The sequence below is a fragment of the Peromyscus maniculatus genome, chromosome 9 (genome assembly GCF_049852395.1).
Source record: "Peromyscus maniculatus bairdii isolate BWxNUB_F1_BW_parent chromosome 9, HU_Pman_BW_mat_3.1, whole genome shotgun sequence".
Lineage (NCBI taxonomy): Eukaryota > Metazoa > Chordata > Mammalia > Rodentia > Cricetidae > Peromyscus > Peromyscus maniculatus.
In genome coordinates this window covers 65,622,794-65,636,823 of record NC_134860.1, presented here as the reverse complement: position 1 = coordinate 65,636,823, position 14,030 = coordinate 65,622,794, and the positions used below count along the sequence as shown (strand labels likewise).

General features: G+C 45.7%; 1 protein-coding gene across 1 annotated transcript in view; it reads right to left on the bottom strand.

The window, feature by feature from the left end:
- Nucleotides 1–14,030, bottom strand: part of Ebf2 (EBF transcription factor 2) — a 197,303-nt gene that overhangs the window by 40,267 nt on the left and 143,006 nt on the right. Inside the window, exons 8-9 of the mRNA XM_006994153.3 lie at nucleotides 1,934–2,051; nucleotides 110–240 (exon numbers count right to left, since the gene is read on the bottom strand). Coding sequence (XP_006994215.3) covers nucleotides 110–240; nucleotides 1,934–2,051 — 249 coding nt within the window. The remainder of the gene's footprint in view (nucleotides 1–109; nucleotides 241–1,933; nucleotides 2,052–14,030) is intronic.

Here is a 14,030-nt window from a genome sequence, read left to right as displayed (position 1 = left end):
ACACAGACTGAGTGTTCATGGGGCTGCTGCACTAGGAATTGCTAGTTCCCCCAGACCAAGAGAATCGTGGAGCCAAAGGAGATCATGGAAACAAATGGCTTCAACCTACCTCACTCCATACAAGCATGGTACCAAACACAACTTGGAGACCATCAAAAAAGTTGTCACCAATGATGATTACCATGGCTCCTCCTGTGGTCCAGCCCTCACTTGGGCTGATGGCTTTGATGCAGGGTGTAGCTGGGAAGACGAGAAAGAACAGAATCAGCACTATGTCCTTTGTTGGTGATGTCTGGAGTTTGGGAAAGGTACTGTCCTGGAAAGCTGTTGGTCATTCCAAGAAGTTCAAATTGAGCTGTGTTGATTTGCCATCCTTCCCTAATTGGATGTTGGTTTTAACCAGGTCATTAAAGCTTAATGAGTTGGCCATTATGTATGAAAGACTGAAACACTTAGCTAATTGTGCAAAGGGTGTTTTTAAAACTCTGTTGTTTTTGCCCATATTTTTATACGTTGATCACTCTAGAAAAGTGTAAAGCCCTTTTCTCCCCACCTCCTCTGCCCTACAATGTTAAGATTTACAAGGCTTGTTAACAGGCTGGGGAGAGAAGGAGGAAACAGGATCTATCGCAGTTGAAGGGTTTGCTCAACCCCACCTAGAGACAACCTCTACTCATTCTCCCAACTCTGTGGACCTGGGTTTCCTCCCTTCCTGCATATGTTCAAGGCCCCTGGACTTTGCATCCCGACAGGAACCCAATACGGTGTTCTGGCCATAACTAAAGTCAATCCATCACTCCATTTCCAAAGTTGACAGGGTCAAAGGTGGAGGAGAACTTTGGCAGGACTCCAAAAACATGAGCCCCCCTTTGAACGGCCAGTCAATCACATCCAATCAGTCAAAAGCAACTGGAAGGGCTCAGAGCTCTGAACTCTGGGATTTTCTTCTTCCCCTTCAGTGCCCACTGTGGGAGAATTAACACCACTCCAAATTCTTTACCGATTCAATCATTTTCTTTCAGTTCATTAATTCCTATTTAAAATGATATAAGATACATTTTAAGGGCTGAGTTGGGAAGAGGGCTGGCGGGGAACATATAGGAAAGCATCAACATTAAAATCAAAGCTGGATTTGACTCTTGTCTATATCATGAGGTTTTCTAACACCAGTAAGTGTGTGGGGAGGCAAAAAAGGGGGGGGAGGGAAGCAAATGAGATGGAATTCACTCAGGTTTGTCAGGTTGTCCGTGGATATACTTTAATTCTTTGGACAACTTGAAATTTAACAGTTACCACTATTTCTAATTAGTTTAATGCACTTGGAAAACTACCCAGAGCAGCCCATGATTTCTTCTTGTCCAAGCAAACAAAAATCAATTAGTGTCAGTTTCACTCCACACATTGTTTTGTTTTGCCCACAATCTGTTTAAGGGCACATCTGACACTTATTCATACACGTCTGGCACTGTACTGTTCCTGTTTAACTAAGATGTCACAGGCCTGCGATTGCCTGAAATACCAGCCTCGCTGAAAGAAAAACACGGATTGGAATGGAAGAGACAGAGAGGGGCAGGAACCTGAGTGCTGGCGGGGAGTGGAGTGGAGTGGACCGCAGTCAGCTGATGGTGCAGACTGCAGTCAGTGTTTACAGCAGCACGGGGGGTGGGGGGATGTGGCTCAGGTGGTAGAGTGCTTGCCTAGCATACAAGAGGCCCCATGTTCGATCCCCAGGACCGCACATACTGAATGTGAAGGTAGACGCCTGTAATTCCAGCACTAGGGAGGGAGAGGTAGGAAGATCAGGAGTTCAAGGGCGTTTCTCAGCTAGATTTGTGAGTTCTAGACCAGCCTGGGCTAGAGGCTTTGTCTATAAACAAACAAACGATGCAAACTAGGTCCGAGACACTTGATCTGCATTGGCTCCCGGCCCTACCTTCTGACGGGTCAAGCCGTCTCGCTCTCCTTCCGTGCTTAGAGTTGTTATGTACAAACATGTTGTCAGATACAGCAAGCACATGTCCGTCCACATTTACTGTTGTTGACAACACAACCTGCATTTAAAGCAAAAAGGGGAGAGTCAGTCTTACACCAGGCTGTCGACGTAGCGGGAACCCTCGTGGAAGGCTTCCACAAGGCAACGGGGAGACAGGACAGAATTTTGGAGTGGAACAAGAGGAAGTCATTGGCCCACTGGTTTTCATTTTCATGTCTTTGAGTTCAAACTCTGTCTGTGCCATGACAAGGGAAATGAGCTTTCTGCCTGCTGGTTCCAGGAACCTCATCACCAGCGGGGCTGTCCTCCAGCCGCGGTCACAGATACAGACAGTGCAATGCAAGAGCTAAAAGCCAGCACCTCCATCAAGGAGGCCCACGTCTCCAAGCTTGGAAACGAGGATCCTGCGCCTCAGATGGGGTCATTGGAACACTGGCTGATCAATTGTCTCCAGTGTCCCTGTGCATGAGTGAACAGTGATAAAGACTCTGTGAGAAGATAAGGTTCTCCAAGTGCAGTGTGGGAGATACTGGATGTTTAGTGTCTAACTGGAGGAAAGGGGAGGGGTGGGTGTGGAGTGATGAAGAGCAAGAACTTGGAGTGAAAACTGAATCGAAATCCCGGGCCACTTCTCCTAACGGAAACCCATGGACAGATCACTGAGCCTTTTCAAAAATCTCAGTTTTTCCTATCTAGGAAACACAAATAACGCTGTCTGCCTTGCAGGCCTGAATGAGATCAAATGAGCTGGTGCATGCAAAGCATTTGGCACAATGTGAAACACAGGCCAAATTATAATGACTTGTGTCCCGTTCGCCTCCCTCCTGCCTCTATTTCCCAGTTACTGAGATGGATGGCCTTATCCATTGCAGTTCTACCAGGGTCTAAACTCTGGAGAAGGTTCTGGAAAGGGAGATATTAGCACTAATAATCACAGCAACTGGAAGGCCTAGCCATACGGCTGCTCTCAGAGGACTGCAGGATGGCAGCTAATACATACGGCAAGCCAGGCACAAACGCCATGGGATTTAATGCTATCATATATATCCTGCTACTTAGATTGTGAACGAAGCTCGAAGGCAGAGCTGAGCAAAGAGGTGGAAGAGAGGATGCCTGGCCACACCCACCACCCTCGGACTTGACCCAGGAAGGAGAGTGTCCAGGATGGAGCACTGCTTCTCAACTCATGTGGCTGTGCACAGCATCTTTTCTGCGGCTCTTTGGAGAAAGAGACTTGTTATGCGCATGCTCATGAATATGTATAGATCTTGCCAGGAAGGGCATTGGGTAATCTCACGAGCTGTGCTTCCGAATGACTCTTTCTGCCCATGGCCCCACTGCAGTCTCTGGATAGCCACCGGTAATTGTCCTGCCACGCCTTCCCAACTTATTAAATGACAGAGGAGGTCGGAGGAACCCGACCTTGCTCATATCTTAATATGGAATAATTCACTTGCTACTCAAAAACGCTTTTTATTATGAAATGATTTCAAGCAAATAAAACGACAGGCCAGCATGATAAAATTTGGGACCCCATCATTCAACTTCAAACCCTGTTTAAATGTTGCTGCTCTTGTCTATACCGTGGTCACCTCCCCATTCCCTATATCAGGAAAAACTAAGGTATTCAAGGTGTGAGGGCGTCAAGGTACAACTTCACTGCATAATCCATTCTCTTTTCATGAGATAGAATATTTTATCCCTTCAGAAAATGATTTCCTATCACTTCCCCGTCAGGCATAATCCCAAGCAATAGTCATCTCTCCATTTGTTTTCTTTTGCCCTGAAGAGAATTTCAGGGACGTGTGTGTGTGTGTGTGTGTGTGTGTGTGTGTGTGTGTGTGTACATGCACATGTGTGTTCCTTTGTATGTAAATGCATATGTAGGCCAGAAGTCAACCTTGGGTGGCATTTCTCAAGAGATAGCCACCTCGTCTTTTCTCCATCTTCCCCTGGTCTAGAGCTCAACAATTAGACGAGGCTAGCTCAACAGCACCCCTAGGGACCTTCCTTGTTACCACCTTCCCATTTCTGGGATTATAAGCACATGCCATTACATGTAGCTTCTTTAAAATGTAACTTCAAACTCAGGTCCTTGTGCCTCCATGGCAAGCATTTTACTGACTGAGCTATCAGCAAACTGGGTAGCTTTTAACATTTTGTAAGACTTATAATTTAATAGGTTTAAAAGAATCCCCAGGACCTGTGGCTCCACAAATCACTTTCATGTAGCCACATTCTGTGGGCCTGATGTAGCCTATATGAACATTTTACATGGATGTCAATGAGTTTCAATCATTCAACTCCGCAGATAATCACTGAGCTCCAACTACACATTAGGAGTCATGACAGGCCCTGGGGACTCCGAGAACAAACTTAGAGGAAGCTTGGTTGTCATTCAGAAAATTATCGCCCATATAATTGCGCACAATTCAGGGATGCAGCCTGTCCAGCCTTAGGTCTGTTTTCAATTGTGTCTGTGTTAACATGTGAACGTCTGAGAAAAGTCCTTCTAGATAGTTCATATCCAGTGGTGGCGACCGCAAAACAGACATCCACTACTCTTGGCCAAGTGCACCAGGCGCGAGTGCTTTTCAGAGGGATTTCAGTGAGTGATTTCAAGACCATGCTCCAGTCAAAGAAAGAAACAGAATTCATTGTCACAGGATTAGGGAGTGTGGGGGTTAAAGAACATTGCCTATGTACATGCTACCTCTGAACATAGTAGGATGGGGGGGGGAGACATCAGGCCACCGTGTGCACAAAATATATCTTCAAACACAAAACAAAATGAAAGAGAGAGCTTCAGGCATCACTCCTGAACAAGCCAGCCTGTGAACAACAAGGGGAACCCCAGCCCCATCAAAGGATGACGCGGCTGTGAGGGCCAGTCACTCAGGAAGCGCTTGATTCATTCCACAAGCTCGTCACACTGTCCGTCCACCCTCCTTGTGCATCCCTGCCACAAAATGTAGAGTTGTCTCCGGCCAGAAGATTTCATCATAGTCATTTTTGGGTGGAGTGAGACTCAGTTCCAAGTGAACATTTCCCAAATGATATACCCTGGTGGCTCACATGCACTTCATTATTTTCTATTAACAATGGAAATAAATTTTAATCTTTTGCTGGCTAGTGCTGGCCTCTCGTGACAGCAAGGGAATTAACCTGAATTATTTCAGTGTCTGCAAAATTTATTACAAGATTTTAAATTATGTCCAAATGTATGTGCGTATGTGTGTGCATGCACACACGCATACGTGTGTGTGTGTGTGTGTGTGTGTGTGTGTGTGTGTGTGTGTGAAGTTCTATTTTTCATATTAAAATATCTTAGGCTGTGAGGTACCTAGGGAAGCTTGCCAATTAAGCTAACTTTGCAAAAATTAGTGGATTTGATTCACAAATTCCACCACGTGAAATCAGACGTGAGTTGTTGATCCTGTCTATGGAAACCTGTGCTTAAACACTGGCTTTTACACATATTCTCTCTACTTCTTGAAGAATAAACTGCATAATGGATGGGAAGATCCATTTGGTTCAGTCAAGGCTTCAGGTTTAACTTCCTTCTCTGTTCTCTGATGGATGATGACAACACCGATATTATTCCATTCCGAGGAGTAAGGATTTCTACATGTTTTAAGACGAAAGGAAGTAGAATGTGCATTCCAACATCATCTCACTCCCAGGCCTTCCCCTTCCCCAAGCCAACTTCTTTCCCCTAGTGAGTATTTCCTGGGTCATGAAGGCTGACCCTTTCCATCTGGAATCAATCAGTCAACCCCTGACAACTTCCTGAAACACCTCACTCCATTTCCTGTTCTCTCCCCCTCCTCGCTTTCCCCCCGGTTTGCTTCACTCTTCAAAACTGCAGGCCACAGCAGCTTAATGTTAGCGGGTCAGACACAGCTCGACTCCAAAACACTACACAAGAACACCTCTGACCCTCAAAAATCTTTACATCTTAGCTAAACAAATCAAGGTCAACATTTCTTACCATTACCTTGTTAACTATTTGTATGCATCTTTCCCATCGACTCTTCTGGTCCTGCAACCATCCAGTCACTTGTTATTTGAAGATCATAAACCCATCTGCTTTGAAAACAGCACTTTCAGTCTGGATGAAACATGCCGCGTGGAGGTCCCTCCAACCCCAAATCACCAGTGATACAACAACCATATGGACCAAGATTCCTTACAATAGGACTCCCATGCCTCATCCGCGTCTCTTGTCACCTAAACGTGACATCTCATCTCTTCTGAGGCTATTGCTCTCCTGGCACTGCCATTCGGCTGGCACAGCCCAAAAGAATGCCAATTAGGAATACAGATGTCCATAATTTGTGAGGGATGGCCCCCGGTGTTTGCTGCCCATACTACTGACAAGTTCCATTTATTTCTCACTGCTGATGTGTCTGTATTTCAGCTCACAGCACTCAGATCCGCACAGGTTTTTGTAGATGGCGGCCCTCCTCAGCCCAGGCACTTCAATTTCAACACACAAACAGTAAGCAATTCAGCCATCTCAAGACACACTTGAGCCAAAGTTCTAGGAAAGGGCAAGTGAGATTCACAGTGGAAGTAGACTTTCCCTTTTGCTATTCCTGATTTTATTTCTGATTTTATTTTGATTGTCGTCTCTAATTTTTGGTGAGCTAGCTCAGGAAACAGATCTAGCAGACATGTGATTGTTGGGCCTCATTCTTCCTCACTTAAAAAAAAAAAAAGATTTATTTGTTTTATGTTTGTGTGTTGTCTGCACGTATGTGTCTGCACTACGTGCATGCTCGGTGCCCACAGTGGGTGTCACGTCCCTTCAGACTGGAGCTACAGATGGTTGTGACCTGCCATGTGGGTGCTAGGAACTGAATGCTGGTCCTCTTCAAAGCAACCAGTGCTCTTAACTACTGAGCCGTCTCTCCAGCCCACTTTTTTTTTTCTAAGACAAGGTCTCACTAAGTAGCCCTGGCTGGCTTGGAACCCACTGTGTCCACCAGACTGGCCTCGAATCCGCAGCTATTTGCTTGCCTCTGCCTCCACGTGGGTCTATTTTAAGTCACTTAGTGATAAAGCAGGGTTAGCCGAGAAAGAGAGACAAGTAAAATACTGGTGTGGTCCCTTAAAGAGCACAAGGACAGTTGTAAGAAGAGAACCTGTAAGTATTCTGGCAGCTTCTTACAAAGTAAGTACACATGGAAACTGATTGCCTTTTTCAAATTCTATTTTTTTTCTTCTTATAACCCTTAAGATAGCCCCATGTTTCTCACCCTAATAATTTTTTTTTTCAAGACAGGGTTTCTCTGTGTAGTTTTGGTGCCTGTCCTTGATCTCACTCTGTAGACCAGGCTGACCTTGAACTCACAGAGATCTGCCTGGCTCTGCCTCCCGAGTACTGGGATTCAAGTCGAGCACCACCACCGCCTGGCGTTCACCCTAATAATTTATACCAAGCAGGAGCTGAGTTCTTTCCAGCTCATCAAAGGCCACTGTGAGATCGACCCTTAGAGTGGCACACCCATTAACCTGCCTGCACAGTTAGTTTTCCAATAGCAGAGTGGTTTCTTTGGTATCAAAATTAAACATGCAGCAAGTAGATGTCTAAACAGACTTATCCCCCTCCCTTGGGTGATTTTTACACCTCCTACCCACACTTTTGTAACTGACTCTATTTCTCCTTCTCAAAGTCCCAATGTATGATTCTGTTGATTAACGTTAAGTTGGAGGAATGGCCTAGTCCTCTCCTGTCACCCTTCCTCACCCCATGCCCAGGTGCTCCTCCAATGGAGCCTACATGAGGATGATAAAGAGACACGTGAGGATGATAAAGAGACACGTGAGGATGATAAAGAGACGAGTCAGGAAGAAAAATGGGTGCGGAGACTAAGTGATTTGCTCTCTGAAACAGACAACAATCCCATTGTTTGTAGCCGGGGAGAGAGAGTAATGACTCTGGTTAGAGGCCTGCCCCCCATCCCCCCCCCCCCCGCCCCCATCTTTAAAGGGCTGGCTCTAAAATCACACCAGATTCTGCTACTAGCCAGGCACCGGCTCCCGTCATTTCTGGGAGGGTCATACTCTCAGCTCAATGTGGGGCCTCAGCAAAGCAGGAACAGGAGGCATTTATAGCTCGCTCACTGCCGAGGCCTCTCTGGTACCCATACCTAGGAACAAGCATACATGCAGTGGAATAAAATGGTCTCAAAAATTCCCGTTGTTCTGCCAAGTATGGGGAGGTGGTGGTGGGAGGGGGACCTTTATGACATTCTACATCTGGAAATGGAATTAGATTCATGATGTGCTTTTCCCTTATTACTGTTCGGTTGCTCTATGTGTTATTTCAGCTTTCCCAAAGCACAACTGTATGTGGGGATTTTATATTCCACCTGTGGAAGGGGAAAAGAGACATGGAGACCGTTACAGTGAGAAAGAATCGGGGCAGACTCCTGGCCATGGGAGACAACCTAACCGGGAGTCCACGCTGTAAGAAAAAATATGCATTGTGTTTTTGAGATGCCGGCTAATTCCTGTCACTGACGAGGAGAGTCCAGCGAGACAATTCTGCCTGAGCCCACATTAATGCTGCCCAGCCGAACAACAAACTATTTGGCTATCACAGTTTGTTTCTCCCTACCATCTTATTCTTGGCACACATGTTTTCAAACCAGAGTTAAAGTCTAGATTCTTCTTTGTTGGCTGCACTCTGGGGTCCCCCAAATTACCTTTAAATGCCTATCCCACAAATGTAGATTTTTTTCATAAAAAAATAAATATTTAAGTATTCCCATGACTCTTAGAAAGAGGCTTTATTTTACATTCTCTATAGGTAAAGTTTCTGGTCCGTGAAGTATCAAGCTCCAAACACGAGAACACAAAACTGGTTGCCATAGAGACAGACAAGAAGGATTCTGGGATTGTTCATGCCAAGAGCTGCAGCATCAATGACAAGATACTTCATAACTGACCAGACAGTGCTGTGTTTCAACTAGCCATCGAGAGTTTTGTTTTTTGGATATAAGTGTTTGCCTACATATATGTGTGTGGTGTGCACTGTATGAATGCGTCCTTCAGGTTTGCATTGAGCTTCCCAGGCACTAAATACTTCAGGCAGCCTACATGGAGGATGGAGCAGAATAAACGAAAGACATTGCCAGCGGCGGTCCCTGTGCAGCAATAGATATTTTCATGAAGATTTCTAAAGCTTGAGTTATACAAGTTTAGGCGACTGATAGGATCGGCCTGTGTACGGATGTACACCCATGCAGGTTTTGGCGGGCAGCGAGTTCACGTGGTGTCAGAGGACCACCCCAGGTGCCTTCTGCTCTTTGAGACTGAGTCTCTCAATGGTCTGGAACTTCACCAAATAAGCCAGTTAACTAGCAGTGAGCTTCCAGGGACCTGCCTGCCTCTGCCTCCCATATCACCGCCGATGGGGTGAGCCGCGTGCCCGGCTTTTTACTGAACTCTTGGAGTAGGATGCAGGCCCTCATGCGTGCAATTTCTCGACTGGCTGAGCTATCTCCCCAGCACTATCCTGACTTCAAAGCAAAACAAAACAAAAGCCCGGAGTCAACCTAAGCAAAGTCCCGTGCTCACCAGTCTTCGGCTGCTGTGTTTTGCCAAGCGTGGCTTCAGAATAAAACTTGTCTTTATTTTTTTACATCATCAAATAGTTTACTTCTTTTTTTAAGCTTACTAGAAATGTTTTAGGTCACGTTTTCTTTTAAAAAAAAAAATCCAGTTGGATATGTAGAGAAATAAAGAGGCAGAACTTTTTTTAGCCAGCTATTCATGACGTCCCTAGAGAGGCCATAGTCCATTCATCCGCTTCACAACCCTCAACTCGCTTCTTCTTGAAGGCCACAGACACTGGCCATGCCACCCTACCTCACTCTCCTCCATCAATCCCACTGCTTTTCCCCATCAAAACCGAATGCCAAGAAGGATGTTGTAGTCAAGGGCAGTATTTTACTAGCAGGAGTTTTGGGAGTCCCGGGGGAGCCGTATACTAGCATTTGATGCAGTTCTTTGTTTGACTCCCCAGTCCCCTCCCACCTCACTTTCTCCCCCAAAGGACTTCATGAGTCACCTGCTGTCCATCAAACATCAGAAGCACACAGTCTTCTCCCATGCAGTTTGAAAAGCCATGCACTCCTTCCTGCTGCAGAGGCCAGAAAGCTCTGGTCTGCGCTCCGGAAACTTCTGAATCTGATTGTGCTAGAGTGGGCATGAGGGTGGGTTGAGTGCCTAAGTTTTCATCCATGTGAGCATTCAGAATTTGTTTTCACCTGTTTGCAGTCTGGCATATCCGTTCCTAAAAGTTATTTATGCGACTATCGATTTGGACATCCGTCCCCTTTCTCCCCAAAAGAACTCAAAACGCTCAGAAGTGTGAGTTAGTCAAAACCGGCATCGCCCTGATTCTTGACCTCGTTTGAGACACTGAATGTCAAGAGGTGGAAAGCAAAGGCTGCTCCAGCAGAACAACGCTTGAAGGAGCTCATGGCACTTCCCGACAAAAGCGTTACATAGTGGGAAAGCCCCTCAGCCCCTCAGAGGTGTCCCCCCCCCCCCCCCGCGCTCCAGAGAGATCCCTGCTGTCCCAGGGACTACCTGGCTTGCTTTATGACCAGATCATGGGCTCAGCTGCTCATCAGAGGGGCCCCGAGTCAAGTGGTTTTCATTATGTGTTTAGAACTGCGGCCTGGTAGCACGGTGACTTTCCAATGGGATGGGCTGTGAGATCACCCAGCAGCTGGAGCGGCTCTCAGACCAAGAGGTTTTCACTGAAGAAACCTGCAGGCAGCTGGGGCTGTATTAAATTCGTCCCATTTGGAGTTAATTTAAACTCTCCTTTCCCTCTTCAACGGGTGTGAGAGAAACATTCAACATTTTTTATTTAAGGAAAATAGATGGTAGTGCCATTAAAAAGTTTTATATAAGAGCTAGGGGTTTAAAAAAAAAAATCATAAGGGGTTGTTGGATAGCTGTTGGCCCTGCTCCAAGACATGAGCAGCCGTGGCCTTTGCTCCTGCTTCATTCACTCAAACAGACTAATGGTGAACACCCAGCTGCGTAGACGAGGTGTTTTTGTCAGAGAAGCTAATTTCCCCATCATTCTTGTGTGGCAGAGACCCGCTGCAATGTAAACAGGGGGACCATTGCATTATCCAGCGACTCCATGGCTGTCAGTCAGTCCTTACCCTGGCAAATCTGTATGTCCAAGGTCTCGTTCTCCCCGGCACCATATATTTCCCACTTCAAAGTCTGACAGGCCCACCATAGGCAAGCTCTTCCAAAGCGTCGACCGCTCCCCCAAAGCCCCTGTAAATATCCTCGAGATCTCGACCTTATTTTGTATGAATAGATGCAATCCAAGAACCAACTCAGCTCCTACATCTTTCCCCACCAAGCCTGTAAATAACTTTTCTTATACTAGAAACTCACGTGTCCTTCTGTAGCTAGTTACATCTTCTCTCCCCCTCCCCCCGTTTTTTTGTTTTGTTTTTTTTCCGAGATAGGGTTTCTTTGTGTAGCTTTGATCATCCTAGAACTAACTAACTAACTAACAGGCTGGCCTCAAACTCACAAAGACCCTCCTGCCTCTGCCTCCTGAATGCTGCGATTAAAGGCCTGAGCCACCACTGCCTGCCTACATCTTATCTCTTAAGGTCAGGGAGGATATGACTTCTGGATGGTTCTCTGCCCCGCATAAAGATACAAATTAAAATGGACATGACCCAGAGTATTTGCTGAGCTTATAAGGTTCAGAAACACACACACACACACACACACACACACACACACACACACACGGTAAAATTTTGATTTTTGTTGTTGCTGTTCATTTATCTCATTAAGAGTCCGTTGGAACTAAAAACAAATCATTTGGTGGAACTTAAAGGGACCGAATTGGGGAATAATTTGAAGACATCTGGAGTCCCCCTCTTTATCTTAATATTTACCCTACTGTGAGCCCACTCTACATTTTGAGTTGGAGGTAGGACACATATCAAAGAGACCAACACCAGAATAGCTTAAAAGAGAAGCTGGTATTGCCCCTAGGATGGAAGACACTCTAGCCCTCTATAGAAATGGGTACCCAATCTTGAGTGACAGATCTGCTGTTATTATTGGTAAGCTCTGTAAACTATTGGGAAGAACACTGTCACTTACCGTTGTTACACTCCCTGACCACACAGCTGAGCTCCAACAGACACCACTAAGACAACTACACCGTGCAACCCCCCTTCCCCACAAGAGCCCAGAGAAGTAGACCTGGGCTCTGGCAGCCACTCAATCATTCTACTTCCTGTATCCCACCGAAGGTGGAGATGGCTTGTATTTGGTTACCTATGCTAGGTCTCCAACACCTGCCTGGGACTGTTTAGGAAAACATAAAATATTCTCTGTGATATTTGTGGGCGAATAACTGATTGAATGACAGCATGCAGGTTTTCACTATGACCTGGGACAGACACAGCCTGACTATCGGTGATGGAGACTTGGCGGCACTGAGCCCAAAACTGTTGTCAAGTTTCAACTGTGCTTTAGAATGTGCGTGTGGGAAACAGCAATGTGCCTGACTTCCTTTCCCCGACTTGACATTCCTCTGAATTTAATAACTGCCTATTCTCTATTCATATGGCAGAGAAACAAGGAATCGGGCTCATTCTGGCTTAGTTAACATTGGACATCGGTGTTCCGCCTTTCTTCAAGAGTCCCTGGAAACCCTGAGTTTTCTCTTCTCCATCTTTTTTTTCTCTCTTAAAAATTCAGTGAATAACAGTGTGGTGAGCCCTACAGAGTGCCTGATATGTGCAGGTGAGAAGCAGGAAATAACCAAAGCATACAAACTACATTCAAGCAGCATATGTTGGAAAGACAGAGGCTAGTTTTCAGAAAATATGGTAATGGTCAGAGATTGTAGAGAATGGTGCTTTGGCCCAGGAAGCCATAACCCTGGAGAGTCAAAAAAAAAATTCCCCAAGAAAGTGGCATGTACATGTGGTCCTGAAGGATGAGGAATCAACAGTTAGAAGGCCATGAAGGGTTCTTAGACAGAGAAGAGAGCATGTGAGAAGATGCCCAGATGGACATGGAAGCAGCGGGGTATGTGTGTGAACAGTGGACAACAGGCAGGAGCTTCCTGAGGTGGCTGAAATGGAAGATTTGTCTGAAGTGAAGACACTGAGGAGGGTCTCTTTTCAGCCTTTCAGATCTGAGTTTTGTGTTGAGAGTTAGTAGACATCCATGCAATGTTCTAGTAGAACTTGTCATTAGAGCTGAGAGGGGATTGGACTGGGAAAGAGAGAAGGAACCCATCACAGGAGAGAGATGGGTTTGCAAGACAGGAGGAGGAGCGACATCTTACCAATGAAAGAGGAGGAATGAATCAGGGGTATATGCCGAGCTCTGCTGGAACATACACTTATTAGTCATTGAAGAGAAGAAGCCCAGGACAGTTAGAACTTTAGCTATAGAGCCAAAGAGGGTGAAGGCTAGGGATGTGGAGTCAGAAGTCACCTGGGAACACATGGCATTTGCAGGCAAGAGAATGGCTGGGAGATCGGGGCAGGCCTCATGCAGACAGACTGCTGTAATCAGGGGCTACTTTACACTGAAGATGCTGTGTGGTACTAGAGGATTCCATTTCTTTAGATCAGGAGCCCGTGGCACCCTGGGACCTGTTCTTGGGAATCTCTGAATTATCAAGAACTTTATGTAAATGTAAATTTATGTTAGCACAAAGGCTGCAGCATTTACCAGATTCTCAAAGGGATTGGAGACAAGAAAGGGTTAAGACCCATATATTTCCATAGATAACTGTCATCAATTAATTACATATCCTATGGTATTTAGGATTTGAACAGAACTGAAGAAGAGATGGGGTCAGTCACAGAAATATGTTTCATGTCATGATCTAGTCTTACTCAGTGGTTTGCGGAGGAAGGGAGGTACAGAGTCTAGGATCTACCAATGATAAGAGAGGAAGGAAGTATTTAGCTAGTTCGTGGTTTTGTTAGAAATGCTTGTGTTATGTTCA